The following is a 23,910-nucleotide window of genomic DNA, read 5'->3' as shown; positions in this document are numbered from 1 at the left end:
ATTTAAAAGAATGGCTGACCTGTGCGTCACTGATTGTCTTCATGGTTAGAATGTTCAGCAAAGACGTCATATCTTTCCTCCCACTTTTGAAGATTTAATAAACGAGTTTGCTGATACCGCTAGCTTTGTCATATCCTTCTTTCGTGCACCTGTAGATGCCAGTCCCCTGCACTGCTCCTGGACCAGCCGAGTGACAAGGAGGGAGAGGGCCGGAGAGAGAGGGAGCCCAAGCTGGAGAGGACCAGATCTGCAGGTATGAGTTACTCTTCATCACCAGCACCATCATAAGCATCATGTTTCACCAATATCATTTTCATCATCATTATCAACTGTGCTGTGAAAGAGACTCACTCGCCTGTCAGTAGAAATGCACTTTATCGAATTGGTCAGCTGGAGACAGACAAAACAGAAAGCAATATTAACTGTCATTCTTACAGATTCACGATTGTCATTCACATTAAGTGTTATCAGATGTGTCATGTTGTGATGTCAACAAATGACAAATGTGCTTTCATAGCCTATAACACAAAATAGAATGACCAAATAACTGCCATTCCAATTCATTTTTTGGCATTTCACGAACTGCATTGAAAAAATGCCAGTAATGGCAACTAGGGAAAGAAAAATAAAAAACATTTCTTATTGGACACATTCAGGTAGTCCCTCCCCACTTCAATTGGTTTGGTTCCTAGTGAATATATAATAGTTCCTGACATCAACTCTGGTGGACAATAATCGTAGAAATTGCACCACAAGTATTTTAATGAGAAAATTATATCTAAAAAAAATAAAAAATTCACAAATGGTCTTATTCCTCTTTTGCAGAGGCCAAGTGGCACCATCCCTCCACAAAGATTCTGAACATGAGGGAGAGAAGCCAGCCGAGACCAGGAGCAAAGGACTCCCCCAATAAATACCAACATGTGAGTACTCATACTTGGAAAGAGTTATCTTAATGTTTATTGAGGGTTGCCAGGTTAAATGTAATTTTACACTGTAACGCTTTTTTCTTGTCATGCTGGATTTGGGTTAGCTTGTTACTGCGTCTATGTCATCTCATGCAATACATATGCCTACATTTGAGCATCAATGGAAAGTGTGTCTTGGAACACTTTTTTTTTCAGGACAAAATCAGTTAGTCGTAATACCTTAACCAATCAAATGTTTCATACGAAAGCATTGATGTCATCCAATGACAGAACATCATGGCCATTTGGTGAACGTATCCCATAGGAGTCCCGTCAGTCGATAAAGGCTTTGGTAGACCTAGCTATGCGCTCGCAGAGCACCTTATACCCTACCAGCAACATGCATGGTCTTCGGGGTTTGGACCGCAACACGACACCCTAGACAGATGGGTCGTGATACCGTACGTATAGTCATCTGATCTTTAAGGTCACACCTATAGCAGTAGAGAACGGCTTGGTTACCCATACGGCCCCCAGCTGTAAAAGTGTATTGCAAGTAATGGCGACGCATCGATTCATGTGCGTTGTTTATTTTTCATTAGTGTTACTACAAATGAGGAAGCTTCCCAACAATTGGCCCTGGATAAACAGAAAGAGGGGTAGAATGTACTTGTCTCCCTATGCAGAGCGCATTAAAGTTTCATATGCCCTCCTAACCCATTTGGAATGGCTTGGTTTATGGGATTTTCAATTAATTGCAGCTTCAGGAATTATTTATTTTACTACGGTGTAGTTGAAATGGGACCCAAGTCGGCTATGAATATAGCTCTCTTAACAGGAGTAGGAAGCTCATTGGCTGGATAGCTCTATTAAATCAAAATGCGAATGGTTTAAAGTCCAAACCACATATAGTCTAGCAACAAGAAAATGATGTTTTAACTGAAATGCAGTTTTGGTTTTGTTACACTAAAAGGCCTGTGAAGTGGTACGTTGGTCATTTTCCCACACGACTTGGTGGATTAGATTAGGGTTAGGAGTAGAGTAATTTACTGCTGTAAATACATTGTAACAATGAGTAATTACAATAGTAAATTGTACCAAACATTTCCAGGGCCCCAATTTCAGAATTCTCAAGTTAAGGGGTCAATACATTCTGAACCAGTGAATAAACCCACAATGTGTTTTTCCGATTTTATTTAAGATTTGATTGAATTGTGGTGTAAGGACACACAGCCTATGTATACTAGCTGCCGAATCCTTGTTTCATCAATTCCTCTCAAAGGTCATTGGAGGTCGGAGGGCGAGGTCTTGGATCCTTCAATGCTCTTTCAGAGGAACGGAATGGACGAAGCAAGGATTTAACTGCTAATTTTCAGACACAAATGAATGCTGCTAACCACTAACTGTTGTTGTGTTTTGATCGCCATCTCTTCCCCCAGTCTGGCTCCAGCCACTCCAGCAGCAACACGCTCTCCAGCAATGCCTCCAGCGGCAGCAGCGACGACAAGCGCTTTGGCTCTGGTGACCCCATGGACCCCGATGCCCTGGGCCTCATCTACATCAAGGGCGCGTCTACCGACAGCGGCATCGACACGGCACCTTGCATGCCCCCGCCACCTCCCCCTCTACCTGGCTGCGGCGGAGGTGGTGTACCGGGGGTCTCGGCTGGCCAGCCAGTCCCCCAGAATGCCCGAGGGGAACAGTGGGTGCTGGAGTACCATGGGGCGGGGGGTTACCATGGAGCGGGGACGCCGGAAGGAGGATTGACGTCACAAGGCTATAGCACCCAGGCCACTTCGGCTGGGCACGTAACGGACGGGAGCCTGGGCGACCTGAGTGAGATTTCCTCCATGTCCAGGTAAGGTGTAGCTCCAAATAAAGTTCCCCAAATGACAGATCTAGGATCAGCTTCCACTCTCCCAATCCATTAGTGGGGAAACCGCCAAACTGACCCATGATCAGTGTCTAGGGGAAACATCACCATACACCAAGAGGCTGACTGGATCCCTTTTATCTGACCAATGACCAGCACTTGAATTGTTGACAACGACTCACAGTTACGCAGTAGCAGCATCTGACATGTTATTCTGCTTGATCATCGGCACCTCTTGTAGAATATTCACTCTAAAATGAACCCTGGTACTGGAAAATGTAAATCAGTACTGGTACCTTTTTCATTCTAATTCAACCACAGGCAATGCTCAAACACATCATCAGGCTAAGTAATGTGAGGTCAAACTGCCCATGTTTTCAGTGTCTGTCATTATTGGATGTGAGTTATTTTTGCTCTAGGCATGTACACATTACACATTATCATGATGAGTAAGCAGGGACGGACTAGGACATAAAAACGGCCCTGGATTTTGACGCAGACTGCCCCACCACAACCAGTCCTCGGATACTCCACCGCCTACGGACACACGTAAACACACCAGCCCCTAATACCACCACCTAGCTGCATCACAGCTATTGTACACTAATGCAGTACTATTTTCAGAGTGCTACAGAACACACTGTACGCTGTTAAAGGAGTTCTACAGAACACATACTGAAATTGTCATGATTGAACAACATCCTGTCATCTGAAGCCTAGAATAAAACGGAGAAGATATATAGTAGCTAGAATACTCAGTGAGACAGAGCACTGGCTGGCTAGTTTTCAGAGAGGGCTGGCTGGCTTCACTCTGTCAAAGCAGTAGACAACACTACTACAGACAGCACAGTGAACCAGAAAAAGACACACCAAATTTGGGCGTAAAGAGAATGGTAAGTAAGCAAGTTATAGAAAAATATGTCCTGGCTACCTTATTGGACGAGCAGTTTTCTCAGCAGCTCACTGTCCTCTAGCTTAGCACAACCATTCAGTTGTAATTCATAGTTGTTTTAGCTACAGATTATAAATATAACAACATAGTGGAAGCAATAGGTTTAGTCAGAATTAATCATCATAAAATGTATAAATAAAAGGCAACTGTGCTGTGTCAAAGGCTGCCTTTTCAAGCATTTCACTACACCCGCAATAACATCTGCTAAATATGTGTATGTGACCAATAAAGTTTGATTTGATTTGACTAATGTCAATTGTAGGGCTTCAAACAAACATGAACCTGTTGAATGTAATGTAAAAATGTAGAATTCCGCCTAAATATACATTCCCAAAAGTAATTATTTATCATGAGTGCCAAAAACAATAGCTAGTAATGCCGCATACTCCAAGAAAGATAAAGATCGCACCTTTCTGGTAAAAAATAGTTATAAATTGCCGAGCTGTACTCACTTTTAAAGACACAAGCTCAAGTACATAATAAAAATATGATTAAAATATGAAAGCATATGTTGTTGTTCCTATTCAACAAAAGTTGAGGAATAGGGCTTGAAATTACTATGGCTGGCATGTACATTAATCAAGAAACGGTCTGGCTGGTATCATGTTGCTGGTATAGTTAGTTAGCCTAGTTAGTTTGCCCGATATTGATGTTGTGTTACCCATGTCTCCCTCCCTGCTCTGGATCCCCATTGTCTAGCGCTTCGGCTGCACTGACTTTTGCTGGTGCTAGGCTCACAATCGTCAACTATGCTGTCGCTGTCTTCTTCTGCTAGGCAATGACCCGGGGCTGTGGCATCCTCCTCGGAATGGGCTTACATGCACGTTGACGTTAGCATTGGCACTGTCCCCTAACTTTCCGGACCCACCTTTTGCGTTTCTTTTGTGTGGTGGTGTTACTTTTTCATGTTGATTTGGGAGTTTTCCTGGGTGGACTTCTCTTGATAGATAGCTCAACTTCTCGTGAACGGGAGCCCTTGCTCCTTCTAGTTTTTCTCCACACTCCTTGGTTCACTATCACTCCGACTCTCTGGTTCATTCGTATGCTGTGTTCAGTGAAAGGAAATGTTTGGAACGTTGCAGATGTAAATGTAATAAATAGAGCTGACATGATTCTCTAGTGTTAGCCATTTCGGTGCTCCAGATGGCCAGTCCATTACTGTGAGTAAGGCTAAATAGGTCATTGCTGTGCCTGCACAATAGATTGTTTTATTAATTCACATAGACACTGGGCACATCACATCGATAATGACGCCGCTAAAGTAGCCAGCTAACCTACTTAGCCAGCGACTAAGCAGAAACCACCGTCGTCATCATCACAATCTCCCCACCAGATTCCCAATCCATTAGTCTCGCACGTCCTCTCCAAGTTTGTGCACAGTAGCCTGGAGTCAAGGTTACCTTTCCAGCATTTCATGTCCTTCATTTTTGGATCAGACAGAATGAAACGGTGTAGACAGTTTCCTGCCCAACTCTGCAGTTTCCTGCTGGGCCAGGCTGAGAGGTGACACCAGTACCTCCATTTTGGGGTCAGGTAGATCAGATATAGTCTGCAGTTTCCTGCTAGGCCAGGCTGAGAGGTGACACCAGTACCTCCATTTTGAGGTCAGGTAGACCAGATATAGTCTGCAGTTTCCTGCTGGGCCAGGCTGAGAGGTGACACCAGTACCTCCATTTTGGGGTCAGGTAGACCAGATATAGTCTGCAGTTTCCCGCTGGGCCAGGCTGAGAGGTGACACCAGTACCTCCATTTTGGGGTCAGGGAGACCAGATATAGTCTTCATTTTCATGCTGTGCCAGGCTGAGAGGTGACACCAGTACCTCCATTTTGGGGTCAGGTAGACCAGATATGGTCTTCATTTTCATGCTGTGCCAGGCTGAGCGGTGACATCAGGTTCTCCATTTTAAGTCAGACTGGATGAGCCAAAGTGCAGTTTCCTACCGGAATAAAAGTAACCTCGTCCTCTGGCTATTGTGCCCAGCCTATATAATCCTGGGATATCAACCACTCTAAATTGGCCTTAATGGGAGTGGCCATAGAATTCTATGGGAGTGCTCTACTGAGTAAAGCATTTGTAATTTAATTTTAGCGAATCACCTGACTGCGAGGCGTGGCTCTGTGCTTGTTGTGTGCTAGTATACGGGGGATAGTGAAGGGGAAAGCGTTCTGGGAGATGATTGGTTGGTAGATTAAGCCTATTTAAACCAATGCCTGCGCTGGGATTTTCTCCAGGCTCTCTGTATTGGCTAACAAAGGCTAAGTTTGACGCATTGGTCCACCAGACTCTTTGTGCATTTGGGGTGAAAGTGTCTGGGAACATGATTATGCTAAAAGGTTGATGACCAGTCTGCCATGTTGTGGCAGGCTCACTGTGGCCATGGCATGATCCTGCCTCCCCCCGCAGTGGGAACAATGCAGCATTTAATGAGGTGTGACACATTTGCCCTTCGCTGCCAGCGGCAACAGTGCAGTGTCATCATGCCCCAATTCGTATCACTATGTTGTCTGCATAGGCAGGGTTGGAGTCATAGGAGTTAGGATCAAAACCTGCTCCGAGAACCACACAGCCCATCGTGAGGAGAACCACTGATATGGGTAGCAGGGTTTGGGTCAGTTCAGTTCAGTTCAGGAGGCATAATTATCCCTCCTGATTATCCCCTGACTTTACTGATATAAAATGGACTGATCCCAAACCTTGGATTTTTGCTAGCCACTCATATTTGACGTAATTGGCCAACTGTGATCACATGTTTCTGTCTCGGTTTTCCTAGTGGCTCGCGGCACTCAGGCAGCCCCTCGGAACGTGGTCCTAAGACCTCCACCTCGGTCGACTCCTCCAAAGTCTACATCGTCTCCTCCGGCAGCACGGTGACAGGGGCGGGGCTTAATGATCCCATCCACGCCTGCCAATCACCAGGCAAAGAGTATCTGATTGGCTGGAAGAAAGCCGTGGATGGCTCTCCAATGGAGGATCTGGGCAGGCCAAAAGACTACGGGTGAGAAAATAAGCAGTGTTTTGTGGGGTTGTATTCTTACTTGGACATGTAACTTGCTCCTAGAGCGCTGTCAATATGCTCTATAGCATCATAATAGTTGCCAGTGCCACACATACTTTTTCTCCCTGCCAGACTGACACGATTTCAGCCTCGACTCTACGTAACCCGTTGAAATAAACCCCATCGTCCTATTTTAATAAAGAAGCCACAAGTGCGTATGCGTGTCAACTTTACTAGTACTTCCCTGCTAGCCTTTGGCCAGGTTGACGGTCTTTCTTGGTTAAGTTAACTGAACTGGAAAGAAAGATGGCGAGCTGACGAACTGCCTGCTTTGATTAGTATGGCTTGCCACCTTTTCAACAGGACCAAAGGCCCCCATTTTAGGCAGGTTCTGATCAAAGGGGACAGCCATATTAAAAGTAACCTCTGATTTACTTGATGCTCTGACAGAATCCTCTTGACACATGTCCCATCTTATTGATAAGTAGGAGTTGAAGCAGTGTTCTCGAGTACAGTCTCTCATTTAGCTAGTGTCAAGTGTCCATTGGCTAGTGCAACCTTTTCTGATATTTTCAGTTCACAAAACAGTCTTCGTAGTGGGTAAAGAGACCCCAAAATAAACAGATAATTTGAGATGGGACTGCACATAGATAATACAAAACAAGTTTGGATTGCTGAAGCTTCACTACATGAAAAAAGGTATGTGGAGACCTGCTCGTCGAACATCTCATTCCAAAATCATGGGCGTTAATATGGAGTTGGTCCCCCTTTTGCTGCTATAACAGCCTCCACTCTTCTGGGAAGGCTTTCCACTAGATGTTGGAACATTGCTGCTGGGACTTGCTTCCGAACCATGAAAAACAGCCCCAGACCATAATTCCTCCTCCCCAAACGTTATAATTGGCTCTATGCATTGGGGCAGGTAGCGTTGTCCTGGCATCTACCAAACCCAGATTGGTCCGTCGGACTGCTAGATGGTGAAGCATGATTCATCTAGAACATGTTTCCCCAACTGGCGCCCTGCGAGCATAGCTTCCATCAATTTAATTGTCTGCATAATTTCTAATACCCATTTTTTTTTTTATTGTGAACGCTTTTTTCTTTATTTTTACTATTTTCTACATTGTAGAATAATAGTGAAGACATCAAAACTATGACATAACACATATGGAATCATGTAATAACCAAAAAAGTGTTAAACAAATCAAAATATATTTTACATGTAAGATTCTTCAAGGTAGCCACCCTACACCTTGATTACAGCTTTGCACTTCAAGAGGTAGTCACCTGGAATGCGTTTCAATTAACAGGTGTGCCTTGTTGAAAGTTAATTTATGGAATTAACTGTAATGAACTTATCCTCTGCAGCAGAGGTAACTCTGGGTCTTCCTTTCCTGTGGCGGTCCTCATGAGAGCCAGTTTCATCATAGCGCTTGATGGTTTTTGCGATGGCACTTGAAGAAACTTTCGAAGTTCTTGAAATGTTCCTCATTGACTGACCTTCATGTCTTAAAGCAATGATGGACTGTTGTTTCTCTTTGCTTATTTGAGCTGTTCTTTCCATAATATGGATTTGGTCTTTTACCAAATAGGGCCTTCTTCTGTGTACCCACCCCTACCTTGTCACAACACAACTGATTGTCTCAAACGCATTAAGAAGGAAAGATATTCCACATCCATCGGTGAAGGGTGAGTCATCATTCCAGAGAAAGCATTTCCACTGCTGCAGAGTCCAATGGCGGTGAGCTTTACACCACTCCTGGCGACGCTTTGCATTGTGCATGGTGATCTTAGGCTTGTGTGCGTCTGCTTTGCCATGGAAACCCATTTTATGAAGCTCCAGACAAACCGTTCTTGTGCTGATGTTTCATCCAGAGGCAGTTTGGAGCTCGGTAGTGAGTGTTGCAACCGAGGTTTCAGCACTCGGGGATCCCCTTCTGTGAGCTTGTGTGGCCTACCACTTCGGCTGAGCCGATGTTGCTCCTAGACGTTTCCACTTCACAATAACAGCACTTACAGTTGCCCGGGACAGCTCTAGCAGGAAAGAAATTTGACATCCTATGATGAAAGTTACTGAGCTCTTCAGTAAATGGCTCTTCAGCCATTCGACTGTCAATGTTTGTCTATGGAGATTGCATGGTTGTGTGCTACATTTTTATACACCTGTCAGCAACAACTGTGGCTGAAATAGCCGAATCCACCATTTAAAATGGTGAGTGACCACATACTTTTGTATATATAGTGTAGAAATAGCATTCGTGGATAGTTGTCATTCTTTTGTTGTTATATTATATCATGACAGGTTTCATTGTAATGTTTATAATTGGTGGAGGTTAAGAGTAGAGCAGTATTTTTATCACCACTTTACACAGGCCTCTCTCATCTTTTTAAGTGGGAGAACTTGCACAATTGGTGGCTGACTAAATACTTTTTTGCCCCACTGTATGTAATTCGTTTGTACTATGTATGCAAGAACAAGTAGTTAGTGTACTTACCCCTGTACAGAAACAATTAACACAAAAGTAACTGTTTTATAACATAGTCTGCTTTATAAGGCCAATGTCATTTGAGGTATGACCATATAGCATAACAATTTTGACCGCAATATGCTTGCATATCAGCCATGTATACAGCTTTTGTTTACATCTCAATGTACATTATTTCCCTCCTTTTTTTCACTTGGGGTTTTCTACATCAGTGGAATGGAAGGCGTATTGTCTTTCCTACTAAAGACTCTAACACTGAGATCCTGGTACACTAGCTTTTACTCTGTGTGTTTACCTGGAAACGGCAACTCCCCAAACTAGATGCCCTCCAGTTGAAGCACTGTGATTGAATGGTTCCGGACAGCATATTGTAATAAATTACTCCCCCCTGTTTGTGTGTGTGTGTGTTGATATTCAACTTTCAATAACCCTTTACAGTAGTTCTGGTAGTATACTTATTTCTTATGACCTTGTTGTATTATTTTGTCCTTCCCAAAGAGCAGTGTAATGTGCTGCCTCGTCTTACTTTTGATAGCTTTATGCTTCTATATATGTCTTACTGTTTTCGGTCTTACTGTTCAGTAATGTCCTTACTCTCCCACACGTGTCACTATGCCCCCTCTACCGCACCTTTGTGTGCAAATGACCCCCTATTCCACATGTCGTGCACTGCGTTTGACCAGGAATTTTAGACACCTGTTCTTTGTTCAGGAGAGGCTGCCTTCCTCCTACCCTTGTACAATAGCTTTCACAAGAAACTTCAGTGAAACTGATAAGCTTGTCTCTAATGCATCTCTCTTACCTTTTTTTTTTTTTTGCCCCCAATATACACCCTCTCTCTGCCCGTTTCTCATCCCGATCTCTCTCTTCCCTCCTTTCTCCACCCCACTTTCTCTCTACCCTCACTGTCTCGTTACATTCTCTACCTTACCATCGTTCTTCATTTAACCCCTTTTCACTCATCCCTATCCCTATCTCGATCTCTTTTCTCTCTTCCGCCTCTGTCTTCCCCTCCCTCCCGCTCTCCATTGCATCCCCCATCCTCCCCTGGGGAGCAGGCTGCGGGCCATGCTGGGTACAGACAGCCAGGTCCAGCCCAGCCTGACCAGAGAGGCCTTCCTGAAGATGATGCTGCCCGACAGTCCCCCTGGGGAGGGGGGGCGTGGCAAGGTGAGCCCCTGCTCCCGCTAGTTTTTCTCCACACTCTACTTGGTTCACTAGTTCACTCTACTTGGTTCACTCTGACTCTGTGGTTCATTCGTATGCCTTCTGGGCTGTGTTCAGTTAAAGGAAATGTTTGAACATCGCAGATAGAAATTTAATAAATAGAGCTGACAGCATTATCTAGTGTAGTGTTAGCCATTTCCTCCCCTGACAATGAGTGTCTTGCTTCAATTTCCTTCCCTCCTTCAGTCGGCTCCTTCCTCCGCTTGACATAATCCATTCAGATTGCTTGTGATATTAAAAATCAAGGCCGCCGCCGTTTTCAAATGAACTGAAATTAAAACCAAGGGGGATTATAAGGTGCCAGACTTGGGCTAACCTTTTTCTACCACAGCTTCCCTCCGCCTGTCGAAAGGTTAATTTAGACATCTACCGTTCAATACCACCGGCCTAGCGTCAGAAAAAACCCCACCACTTGATGTAAAGGCTCTTGGGTAATTAGAAGAAGACAATATGGCCAGGAAACAAGGGTGGAGGTAGAATGGGAAGGGGTTGATACAAATGGATTTGATCTGGGAGCTAGCAAGCTGCTCTTCAGTCCTCTTTGTTCACTGATTGAAAATACATCACAGGAAAATGGCTGCCAGCAACATAATAGTCAATAGTCTTGACATACCCTCCTGTAATAAATGGAAGATGCAAGTCTTTCATTATTATCTGATGCCCTGCATTGATACTAACTACTATGCGCAGGGAAGCTATCGTCAGAAAATTGAGGGGAAATTATCGGCTCTCATTTTTGGCACTGTGGTAGACCGAAGTTACTGTTTTGCCAATTTTGTGGAAGATTTAGGCAGTTTTTTTCCTAGTTTAGCACAACCAGTTGGAGCTTGAATCACCTCTTCCGTGGTGCAGCCCTCCAAGATGTAAAATGTCTCAGGATTTTCAGTCACCCTTTTTCCCTCCCTCATTTTCTCCATCCCTTCCCGCAGAGTCTGACTGGTCCTGGCGGCCTCCCCATGTCCCCACGGAGGTCCCTGTACCGGACCCTGTCGGATGAGAGCCTGTGCAGCAGCTACAGGAAAAACCTGTCCCTGGTCAGCTCTCGGAGCTCTCTCCTGGACCAGGCCCTACCCAACGATATCCTGTTCAGCACCCCCACTGAGCCACACCACAGCACCCTGCCACCTCGCGTGAACCTCGGCCACAGCCATGGGGCGCCGCTAAACAAGAGTGAGTGTCTGCCCGTTTAGGGTAGGGGTGGCGTAGTCTCTCGCTAGCTAGGTCTTGTCAGTTGTGAAAACAGAATCTAATAGAACAGCTAATATATACTTTAATCTATATCTGTGGTTGAGAGGTAATAGGGATGGCCAACCTTTCTCCTAGAGAGCTACAGGATGTATATATATTCTTCCATCCCGGCTCGAACTCACCATATTCAGCTAATACCGTCAAGGCCCCTTTTACCTGAAAATCTAAATATGTCCAAACTGTATAGTCAGTGTAAAAGTACCACATGTGCCCTACATTTGATTATGTATTAGGGAAACCCTGGAGTACATTTCATTGATTCAGACATTCATTTAGGAATGGAACACATGTTACGAAATCATTAATGTATCTGCCAAAGATGGAACGCAAACAGGGCAAATGGACAAACGCATTAAATGGACAGTGGACAGCTGCATTCACCTACTCCTGAAAAGCACTTAAAGGCCTACTCTGTGATATTTACAGCCACTTTTATATTTTTCCAGACTCATTCCTCAGCTTTATAGTAAACAAAGTGGCAGCCATTTTGATTTTCAAATTAAGGCCATAGAAATAAAAAATATCTAGCTGCGAGCTCATTGTGGTCAATTAAATGCAAACGCCCTTGCCAGTCTGAAGCTGAACTTGAAGCTGAACTAGACCCATTGTAATAGCTACAGCATATGCCACTTTCAATTTCCCATCTGTCTTGTGCAAACCTATTTAAAAAAAAAGTTTACTCTGTTTATAAGAAACACAGCAAGATATTGGATATTTTTCACTGGGAAAAACATCCCAGTATGTGCTCATTGAGTATGCAAGATATTAACCCTTTCACTGTCTGTCCTTGCGTTCTTTGTTGAAACATTCTACCCACTTGTTGTATTTCGCAATGACACACAGGGGCTGAATACCCCCCCCCCCACACACACACACACCTTGGAGGGTGGAGGTTGTGTGTGTGTGGATATGTAATTGCTGTGTCTTATTCAGATAACCTTAGCTCTATGGGGGTGTGGGGGGCTGCTGTCACACATTTGTATGCCAAGGTTTGTGTGAGTATGTTCTCCAAAGCTGACCCCTGTGGATGTCCCCTAGATGCAGGTGAATTGTCTGTCTGACGGGGGGAAGCTCCCCCTTCGTCTCCGTCCTCTGATCAGCTTTCAACAGACTGACATTGGGGTTTTAAAAAAGTAACCATGTTCTTGGCAGTTTTCCAAGCAGAAGTGCACTTTGAGAGTGTAATATATATTTTTTTTTACATTTTGGGTGGGGGTTTGTCTCGCACAGTCAATTTGGTGCAAATTGAACAGGCTGAATTGTATTTGCTTCAAGGGGAATTCCAGATGTCTCTAAAAATATCTGTTAAGGTGATACAAGTCGTATGGATAACTCTGTGATGTTTGTCTTACGCTGTGGTGGAAAGTGCCTGTCTTTCATTCGTTAAGAGTATCATCTTATTTAAACTCTACTTGTGTTTTTACTGACTTTGAAACCTAAAACCCTGAAATGGAAATCTGCAAGCAGTTTGGGCTTAATATAGGAGCAGGTGTTCCTGTGGAGAATGGATGAGCACTGATGTCTAATTATCGGTAGACAGAAGGGAGAGGGAGAGGGAGAGAGAACCAAATCGGTGAGCTTGTCAGTCACTTATCTAAACCGAAATGTCTCATCTCTACAGATGAGCTGTGGTTCTCTGACAGCTCCCTGGCCGACCGCTGCAAAATGGCTGATGGCAGTCTGATGCCTCTCCCGGAAGTAGTGTCTGGCCTGGACTGGTCCCATCTTGTTGATGCCGCAAGGGCTTTTGAAGGTAAGGACAACGTCTAGATTCGTCATCATCGTTAAACAAAACTGAGTACTTATTCACTGTTTGACCTTTTGATGCCCCCAAAAGCTTTACCCAGCTAACAATTAACTTGGCCTAGAACAGTATGGGATTTTTTTTTGTCAGGCACCCATTTGGTTTTGATGTGAGAACATCAGAAGGGGAATCTTCACATTTGTTAGGAAATTATACGTTTGGACGATGTTCAAAGGAAAATATCCCTTTGGACAGACTTTCTTAAAGCACTTAAAAGCTGGACCAACAAAGGTTATGGGAATGTTATCCTCTGACCGACCATAAACGTTATCTCCCGACCTAGCAGAAATTTTCTGGGAATGCAGAAATGTTAGCTAGGTGTAAGTGGTACCTGATTTAACATTTGCTGCTACCAAGGTTCTTCCTGTCAGGTGTCATACTGTCAAAGGCTGTCAAATCTTTTGTCCCCAGTTCTCATCAGGCTTTCAGTGCTTGAACTGTTACCCTTTTGTTCACTCAGTATTTGTATTTATTATGGATCCCCATTAGCTGCTGCCAACAATTCCTGGCCTTTATTCAGTGTCTAAATCCACTCTGGTCAATTTAGGTATCTAATTTTGGCGTGACTTTCAAAGTGCGAAAAGACCATTATAAAAGTTGTTTTTCTTTTCTCTTAATGTTCAGATGGGATTTCAATGTCCGTCATCCAATTCAAGTCTGCCAAATTCATTTGCTGAAGCGACTTGACATGAATTCAAATTGACCCCCAATATCATCCTGACCCAGTCAAAATCCTCAGTCTCTCCCATTGTCTGTGTCTACCTCAAGGTGCTAATTAGCAGGAAGTGGAAGGAGAGAGAGAGTATTTGGGGACTTGAGAAACTAAGCTTTATGACAATGGAGCGCACAGCAAGGAACCATTTTGCCAATTCGCTCCGTAATTGCACCTCTTGCTTGCACACTTTCTCTGGCAATTATAGCCTAGCTACCTCATCCAACTGTGTTTCTGGTCATCTGGAATTACAGGGTGATGTACTCACAATGTTGTTTTTTCCTGCAAATGGCTTCTGCTTCCTTCATGACCAACAGATGTTTATAGACTGGATGGTTTGGACCCGTTGACCACGTTCTTTTCACCCTGAGCAACGAGGGGCGGGGCCGGGGACATGGATTAGCATCGGGCTGCACAGCAGCCTTCGATTTGTGTAGAAGTCAACACCAGAGAAAAGAGGGGGAACTCATTGTCTTGGAGAGTTGTGTTAGTGTTGACCCTGGCGTTATTATGCTGTGTCGTTTAATTGGCTTGTTTTGTTTCGTGTCGCTCGCTGTGTGCTCTCAAGGCAGTGTTGCTAAGCGCGCAGAGACTCTAGCATGCTAGCCCTCATTAGCATGCTGGGGGAAAAGGGCAGGGTGAGCATTAGTAGCAACAAGCAAGCATTATTTATGTTACCGTAGACCTACGCATACTAGAACAGGACAAATGGTTCACAGTCAAGAGTGCAGCAGAGCAGACACAACACAGACATTCCTCTCTCCTTGTGCATCTCATTCCTCAGTTGTGATTCATATTTATCAATGATAAACTTAACCTCGAGATTTATCTTGGACTGTTTGTCTTCCATATTGAACATTACAGAGAGAATGTCATGGGGTGTTTTAGTTGTTTCCAACTCGCTATAGGCTAGTCTTTTTAAGGAAAAGGAATACCTGGCTCTGTTCTAGATCTCTCTCTTTTACTTTCCCTCTTTTGTGTTCTTTGTTTTCCACTATGATAATCACTTCACCTGTGATTTACTTCAGTCAATGTTGAGACTCAATTAGAACGGAGTGACTGTTAAAAGGAAGAAAGAGGGACGTGTAATTATGGGTGGTTTTCAAAGCGTCAGTCTCTCGCTTGGCTCTCAGAAGCACCTTCGGTGAGACACTTATCTTTAGTGAGAACCACTTTCATCTCTCGTCCCTCTCGCTCTTTACCCCTCTCTCGCAATTCCCTATTTCTCTCTCCCCTCTTCACACTCCTTTAGCGGGAATAATCTTAGCGAGAACAGTTCCCATCCCTTTCCCTTTCTCCCTCCTTTCTGTCATCAAATACCACAGTCCAAGTCCACGTCACCTCTCAACGCCATCCAAATATTGAGAAGACAGATGAAGGTGGGGGATGGTTGGTGCTGCCCTTTCGCAAGAAACTTAACCTCACTTTCCTCAACCTCACTTTCCCCGTCTTTCTAAATTGATATGTGATGCCCACTCGGACATCTGCTAGGCTATTCTGACTTCTCACAAGCTTAGTCTGTTTTTTCTTGTCTTCTTCCCTATCCAGAATTGTCCTATGCTCTCTATCTGGAAGGTAACAATAGTGTGCTGTGCCATGTCAGTTACTAAGGAAGGGTACTGGCTTCTAGTGTTTCTCCACTCGACAACCCATCTGACTGCGCTTTATTGTTCTAGCCCAGTGCTAATGCACTTGATTCAACTTAGCCACGGGCTGTTTGAGTTGTTGACTAGTTGAATCGAGTGTGTTAGTTTTGGTGGGCTAGAACAAAAATGTACAGTCATGTGGGTCTTTACAGCTGGAGTTGAGAATCACTGGCTTATAATGCCTTCGGAAAATATTCAGACCCCTTGACTTTTTACAAATTTTGTTAGGTTACAGCATAAATTAATTAAACAGTTTTTTTCCCTTCATCAATCTACACACAATACCACATAATGACAAAGCAAAAGCAGGTTTAGACATTTTTGAAAATTTATTAAAATAATTAATAAAAACAATTAAATCACATTTACATAAGTATTCAGACCCATTACTCAGTATATTGTTGAACCACTTTTGGCAGCAGTTACAGCCTTGAGTTTTCTTCGATAAAATGCTACAATCTTGTCACACCTGTATTTGGGGAGGTTCTATCATTCTTCTTTGCAGATCCTCTCAAGCTCTGTCAGGTTGGATAGGGAGCGTTGCTGCACAGCTATTTTCAGGTCTCTCCAGAGATGTTCGATCGGGTTCAAGTCCGGGCTCTGGCTGGGCCACTCAAGGACATGCGGAGACTTGTCCTGGAACCACTCCGATGTTGTCTTGGCTGTGTGCATAGGGTCCTGTTGAAAGGTGAACCTTCGCCCCAGTCTGAGGTCCTGAGCGCTCTGGAGCAGGTTTTCATCAAGGCTCTCTCTGTACTTTGCTCCGTTCATCTTTCCCTCGATCCCAACTAGTCTCCCAGTCCCTGATGCTGAAAAACACCACCACAGCATGATGCAGCCACCACCATGCTTCACCGTAGGGATGGTGCCAGGTTCTTCCAGAGGTGACGCTTGGCATTCAGGCCAAAGAGTTCAATCTTGGTTTCATCAGACCAGAGGATCTTGTTTCTCATGGTCTGAGAGTCCATTAGGTGCCTTTTGGCAAACTCCAAGCAGGGTATCATGTGCCTTTAACTGAGGAGTGACTTCCGTCTGGCCACTCTAGTGTAAAGGCCTGATTGGTGGAGTACTGCAGAGATGGTTGTCCTTCTGGAAGGTTCTCCAATCTCCACAGAAGAGCTTTGTCAGAGTGACCTGTCGGGTTCTTGGTCACATCCCTGACCCAGGCCCTTTTCCCCCGATTGCTCAGTTTGACTGGGCGGCCAGCTCTAAGGATAGTCTTGGTGATTCCAAACTTCTTCCATTTTAAGAATGATGGAGGCCACTGTGTTCTTCAATGCTGCAGAAATGTTTTTTGTATCCTTCCCCAGATCTGTGCCTCGACACAATCCTGTCTTGGAGCTCTACGGATAATTATTTCGACCTCATGGCTTGGTTTTTTTCTCTGCCATGCACTGTCAACTGTGGAACCTTATATAGACAGGTGTGTGCCTTTCCAAATCATGTCCAATCAATGGAATTTACCACAGGTAGACTCCAATCAAGTTATAGAAACATCTCAAGGATGATCAATGGAAACGGGATGCAACCGAGCTCAATTTCGAGTCTCATGGCAAAGAGTCTAAATACTTATGCAAATTAGGTATTTCTGTTTTTTTTATTTTGTATACATTTGTAAAAAAAAATGTCTAAACCCGTTTTCACTTTGTCATTGTGGGGTATTGTGTGTAGATTGCTGAGTTTTTGTAAAAAAAAAAAATTAATCCATTTTAAAAGACTGTAACGTAACAAAATGTGGAAACGGTCAAGGGGTCTGAATACAGTCCGAAGGCACTGTGTATTATACTGTGAGTGGGGCCTTAACTGTGTGAAATCCAGTTTGCTCTCATATTTAACCCGCAGCCTGCTTGTGCCCTCTTCACACCCCCCCCCCCCCCCCCGAGAGAGTGGATCCAGGTGGTAAATACAGTGCTGTGAAAAAGTATTTTCCCCCTTACTCATTTTCTCTATTTTTGCATATTGTTGATACTGAATGTTATCAGATCTTAAACCTTTGTCTAATATTAGGTTTTGTTGAAGATCTGATAATGTTCACTATAAAAAAAATATGCAAAAATAGCGAAAATTAGAAAGTAGCTCCATAATTGTTGCTTTTAGGATAGACTCTGGCAAAGGCTTAGGGGTGGGAGCTAACCATAGCACCTCCACAGGATCCATTCTACTCTACATCACTCCCTATTAGTCACGCTCTCCACCTTCATGGTTGCAAGATTGGACTGCTTAAAAGGGCTGCACCAGAATGTGCCTTTCCTTAGAACATTGCTTTTGGAGCATTTAAGCGCTACTGTAGGTTCATTTGCACTGAACGTGGACTGTACACAGTGTGGGTAACTGAACTGTACCTGAGGGATGTGCTGTCTCCTGTTTTCAGGTCTGCAGCTCGACAAGGATACCAGTCGTCTGTGTGATAAAGACTGTCTGAAAGACTCACTAGGTGACATGACATTTTGCTCCGCGAGGCAATCTATTCTTCACTGGAATTCCTTGACTTTTACTACCACTAGTTAGTTACTGGCATTAAAGCTTCTTTCACCTTTACTGTCGTTGGTGCTTTTGCTATTACTGTTATGGGACCTCCACAACTGCTACAAATTTATTTAGTGTTGAAACCAAATCAAATGAGGGTTTTTACGAGCATTTCTGTAACACTACAGCAGCTACTACTACCACTGTACATCTATCACCACCTTCTAGCTGCCTAGTGCCTCTGCCTAGTGCATCTGCCTAGTGCCTCTGCCTAGTGCCTCTGCCTAGTGCCTCTGCCTAGTGCCTCTGCCTAGTGCCTCTGCCTAGTGCCTCTGCCTAGTGCCTCTGCCTGGTGCCTCTGCCTGGTGCCTCTGCCTGGTGCCTCTGCCTAGTGCCTCTGCCTGGTGCCTCTGCCTGGTGCCTCTGCCTGGTGCCTCTGCCTGGTGCCTCTGCCTGGTGCCTCTGCCTAGTGCCTCTGCCTAGTGCCTCTGCCTTGTGCCTCTGCCTAGTGTTACCTCAACCACTTCTTCTGTTGTGATGTTTTCTCCTGCTAACTTTTGTTCCAGCCTTGCACTAACACGCCTGATTAAACTGCTCTCCTCTTCTCATCTGGCATTTCCCAGCAGTTAAGAACATTATTGAAGTTGAGATGTGTGTCATGGTATTTAAAGCTACACTATGCAGAAATCTCTCCGCCATTTCCCGCTTGCTAAAATTCTAATAATTTGACAAATTTCAGTTTGTGACAAAACAAGCGAGTGTAGTGTAGAGAATCAATGTACCATCTAAACTGCTGTGAAATGTATATTCCATAACCAAAAACATTGTACACTGAACAAAAATGTAAAGTCTTGATCCCATGTTTCATGAGCTGAAATAAAAGATCCCAGAAATGTTCCATATGGACAAAAAGTTTATTTCTCTTAAATGTTGTGCAAAGATGTGTTTACATCCATGTTAGTGAGCATTTCTCATTTGCCAAGATAATAAATCCACCTGATAGGTGTGGCATATCAAGAAGCTGATTAAACAGCATGATCATTACACAGGTGCACCTTATGATGGTGTCAATAAAATGGCGCTCTAAAATTACACAACACAATGCCACAGATGTCTCAAGTTTTGAGGGACCATGCAATTGGCATGCTAACTTCAGGAATGTATACCAGAGGTGTTATCAGAGAGTAGAATGTTAATTTCTCCACCATAAGCCGCCTCCAACGTCGTCTTAGAGAAATTGGTAATACGTCCAACCGGCCTCACAACCGCAGACCATTTGTATGGCGTTGTGTGGGCAAGCGGTTTGCTGATATCAACGTTGTGAACAGAGTGCCCCATGGTGGCAGTGGGGTTATGGTATGGGCAGGCATAAGCTACAGACAACCAACGCAAAAGCATTTTATCAATGGCCAATTGAATGCACTGAGAAACCGTTACGAGATCCTGAGGCCCATTGTCGTGCCATTCATCCTCCACCATCACCTGCTGTTTCAGTGAGATAATGCACGGCCCCATGTCATCGGATCTGTACACAATTCCTGGAAGCTGAAAATGTCCCAGTTCTTTCATGGCTTGCATACTCACCAGACATGTATGGGATGCTCAGGATCCACGTGTACAACCACGTGTTCCAGTTCCCGGCAATATCCAGCAACTTCACGCAACCATTGAAGGGGGTGGGACAACATTCCACAGGCCACAATCAACAGCCAGATTAACTCTATGCGAAGGAGATGTGTCGTACTGCATGAGGGAAATGGTGGTCACACCAGATATTGACTGGTTTTCTGATCCATGCCTCTGCCTTTTTTTGTGTCTGTGAAATCTATAGATTAGGACCTAATAATAAAAAATCTTAATGATTTCCTTACATGAAATGTAACTCAGTCAAATATTTGAAATTTTTGAATTGTTGCGTTTGTTTTTGTTGACTGTATTTTCAGCCATTTGAAGCTGGTGTGCAAAACTAACTAAAAGTAGCAAAAAACGAAACGTAAGAATGGGATGCATAGAAATAGAGCACATAGAACAGATCTACCCCCCCACACACAAAAAAATAGTTACCTATTGCGGCTTTAATAGTATTGTGTGTGTGTTTTCTTTAGCAGCGGACCAGGGTTCACTCTGCTCCATGTTGGACGTGGAGCAGGCCCAGCAGGCCATGGAGCTGTCCCGTGAGCTGAGTCGGAAGGTGGCTGCGTCGGAGGCTGCCGCTCTGGAGGCAGGGTAGGTGTACTGCGCCTTTGGGTGGGCCAGGCAGTTAAAGGAGCTTGACTTAGTAGAGAAGGGATTTAGTTATTGAAGGTCTTACATATGCGCATGTTTAACACTACTTGCTGACTGAATGCACTGACAATAGCATGAATGCCGAAATATTGTTCATCCTCCTCTAAAGGAATCACTTTTATGATCAAAAGATTCCGATTACAGGCCCAGTGTAGTCAAAAATGTGATTTTTCCTTCTCTCTCTGTGTGTGTGTGTGTGTGTGTGTGTGTGTGTGTGTGTGTGTGTGTGTGTGTGTGTGTGTGTGTGTGTGTGTGTGTGTGTGTGTGTGTGTGTGTAAAAAAAAATCACATTGTGATTGGAGTAATACTGTGAAATTGTGAAAAATATGATAATGCCTTTCTAGTGTAAGAGCTTTTTGAAAGACTGCCTAAAATTTCTGCCTGTTTTGGTGGGATGGAGTTTTGGCCTGCCTGGTGTCAACACAAATGAGCTAATAGACCAATAAGAAAGAGTTCCAGACCTCTCTGCCAATATCAGCTAGTTGTCAATGTTCTCCTCCCCACTCAGACACTCCTAGCAGTCCTTCTTGGAAAAATGGCTCTTTGCTAAGAAGCTATTTTTGTTTATTTTTGACTATTTTAATTGAAAACAATCACAGCAAGGTGCTTAATTGTAGTAACCAGAAAAGGTTACTAACCATGTAAACATTTTCATAAATGACCTTCACTTCACATAAATGACCTTGAGTGTGGACCTACAACACTATTCACTTAAATATGTTTTAAGTCAGTGACCTGGTCACACCTGAAGTTAGCTAGTAAACAATGCTGTTTTTTGTCTGTAGTTATACTCCACTTCAAAGAGTGGTGTAATTGATGCTGTGTAAAAGCATATACCAATAAAGACAGACATAAAAGAGGTCAAATTCTATAGACTGCTCTATAGACTCGCAAAACATGAAGAAGCCTGTCTCTCTATCTCTATATAGGGATGGTTCTCCTGCTCTGCTCACTGGCAAAGTCATCCAACTGGAAGAGATCCTCAGACAGCTTCAGTCCGACCTGCGAAAGGTATAGTCAACTCCCCCGAAGCACATCAGCAATGTGTCCAGTAAATTGCTTAGCATGTATAACAATAATAACACGGTCATTTAGCTGATTACTTTCATCCAAAGGGATGTGCAGCTAACACGTGAATCAGTATACTACCATGATACACTACAATGGTCTGTACAATTAGCTGTGGTTTTAAAATGTACGCTTCTCTGTTGGTGTGTGTTGTAAATCATACAACCCCAGCGATAACCAGTTGTCATAGTCAGGTGGAATATTGATTGTAAAAGGAAGTTTTGTCAGTCTTTTCAGCAGATAAACAGCAAGAATATGATTTGCTTTCCCATGATGTGGTGACGTCGTCATATAATATGCATCTTTACCTGGCTATAACAGAGACCAGTTGCTTGTAATCTGGTTATATTTTGTATTCTCATTCAGAAAACCAGTGTACAACCAGACAATTATGTCACAATGAAGCCAAATCTGGTCTACTGTGCCAAATGGTGATCATATGTATAGCTAATGTCATCATGCCAGGTTGCGTAATAACGTGTGTGTGTGTGTGTGTGTGTGTTCCCTCTCCACAGGAGCAAGAGGACAAGGCCATGTTGCAGGAGCAGGTCCAGCACTTGCGTCAGGACAACATGCGTCTGCACGAGGAGAGCCAAACGGCAGCCGGCCAGCTCAGGAGGTTCAGCGAATGGTTCCTAAACTCGGTCGACAACAAGAAGCCCTGAGCAACAAAAAAAAACACTGACACACACTGCAACATGGCCGTTAACTCCACATTATCTGAGCCAGTGGCATGTCAAGAGGGACGATGTCTACAGTGATTCAAAATGAATAGCCATCGCATGAGTGCGAGAAGTTGCGAGTTAATAGCGTGCTAGCGTGCTAATGCTAGTAGCATTGTTTTGTAATCAAAACAACAACATGAATTAGTGTAAATATACCAAGGGGACAGGGGAGGGTAAAGGGATACATTTATAGAAGGTTAAAATAAAGGGGGGGAAGGGAAGAATGCTTCAGATCTCATGTTTTTTGGATATTTGGTTATAGGAAGGAACATGTGAATAAAAAAAAACAAATGAATGTAACTTATGTGAAATCTATATTATTTTGTCGAATAAGGCAAGTGTAAACTTATCGGTTCCCTCAGTAAACAACAATGAAAAGAAGTTCTCCCAAATAAATTTACTTAACTTTACCTTGACTTTTAATGCATTATATAATAACCAGGAAATAACTAAGGTGTTACAAGGTTCTTGTATAAGTTTTGTAAATACTCCACTTTTGAACAAAAAAATGAAATTGTCCTAGCAATAAATATGGTGATAGTCACAAAACTGTTATTAATGGTTAGCACTGATTGTGGTGTTGTCGAAATTGCGGTTGTATTGGATTACTTGGAAGTGTTTATTTTGCAGGAACAAAAACGTGCCTGACTTTAACCAGTGGTGTATGGATACTGTAGTCTTTTCTGTTGTTGTAGTCCCTCATCCTTTTCCAACCCCACGCCTTGTCCACCACTCTCACTAATGATGTCTACCATGATTTTATGACCTTTTTCTTTTTGCCACAGAGAAAAGTATTCTTATGCAGTCGATCCTGAACACTTGCAGGTACATAAGGTACCACCAAGTGTACGAATTATGTATTTTCAATGCCAAAGTGTGTTTGATGTTCTTTGTACAGTACTTTAGAGAAAGTGTCTTGTATTTAACACTCTTTATTTAAATTTACCCTCCAAATTGTTTATTTTAATATTGAGTATTTTGATCCTTTCTGCACTAAAACAATTAATGGCTCCTTATTGGCAATGTCGTCTGTATAGTTGGCAAGAGATGAGATATAAATACTATATACTTATAAAGGGTTATTTCTGGGAAGCCCAACGTTTGGATGCTGCTAGAATACAGCCTGTTGTTTTGTAAGCCTTTCTTTCTTTGTAAGATGTTTTGTTAAAGATGGGACAAAAGGTTTGCTTTTTTTAATAAATGTAGGATGTTGGAAAAACAAAATGGACTCAACAGTGACATTTAATTCCAGCGACAACGTTTGTGAGTATTAAGGTATTTTTTTTGGTAATGCTTCCGTGTTGATTTGCAGACAAATGATGTCTTAAACAGACATCCTATAGTATGCCCCTGACTATAATCAGTGCTACACACTGTTTGATAAGTGGCATGCAGTTGTTTAGAGTATTGAATTATGGGTAACACTTGTACAGGGATCATATCTTCGGCACAATTGGGAATCCGCGTAGTGCCTTCCTTTTTTATAGGTCAGGCCATTATTCAAAACAGCTCC

General features: G+C 43.4%; 1 protein-coding gene across 10 annotated transcripts in view; it reads left to right on the top strand.

Annotated features, from left to right (window-relative positions):
* The window catches only part of LOC110486063 (signal-induced proliferation-associated 1-like protein 2), a 111,038-nt gene extending 87,417 nt beyond the window's left edge, over nucleotides 1–23,621 (top strand). The window contains exons 12-23 of one of the 10 annotated variants that reach the window (XM_036940711.2): nucleotides 156–253; nucleotides 826–923; nucleotides 2,348–2,766; nucleotides 6,505–6,729; nucleotides 10,274–10,385; nucleotides 11,372–11,612; nucleotides 13,312–13,443; nucleotides 15,755–15,781; nucleotides 18,224–18,286; nucleotides 20,427–20,544; nucleotides 21,534–21,615; nucleotides 22,188–23,621. In XM_036940711.2, the coding sequence (XP_036796606.2) occupies nucleotides 156–253; nucleotides 826–923; nucleotides 2,348–2,766; nucleotides 6,505–6,729; nucleotides 10,274–10,385; nucleotides 11,372–11,612; nucleotides 13,312–13,443; nucleotides 15,755–15,781; nucleotides 18,224–18,286; nucleotides 20,427–20,544; nucleotides 21,534–21,615; nucleotides 22,188–22,337 (1,765 nt within the window). In that variant the 3' untranslated portion in view covers nucleotides 22,338–23,621. Of the gene's footprint in view, nucleotides 1–155; nucleotides 254–825; nucleotides 924–2,347; nucleotides 2,767–6,504; nucleotides 6,730–10,273; nucleotides 10,386–11,371; nucleotides 11,613–13,311; nucleotides 13,444–15,754; nucleotides 15,782–18,223; nucleotides 18,287–20,423; nucleotides 20,545–21,533; nucleotides 21,616–22,187 lie in introns of all 10 variants that reach the window. The other 9 variants (XM_036940710.2, XM_036940715.2, XM_036940713.2 and 6 more) reach the window with 9 other exon arrangements.
* The last annotated feature ends 289 nt before the right edge of the window (nucleotides 23,622–23,910 follow it).

This window comes from Oncorhynchus mykiss, chromosome 13, assembly GCF_057628025.1.
Source record: "Oncorhynchus mykiss isolate SJ-2025 chromosome 13, ASM5762802v1, whole genome shotgun sequence".
Lineage (NCBI taxonomy): Eukaryota > Metazoa > Chordata > Actinopteri > Salmoniformes > Salmonidae > Oncorhynchus > Oncorhynchus mykiss.
This window is presented reverse-complemented; position numbering and strand designations above follow the sequence as displayed.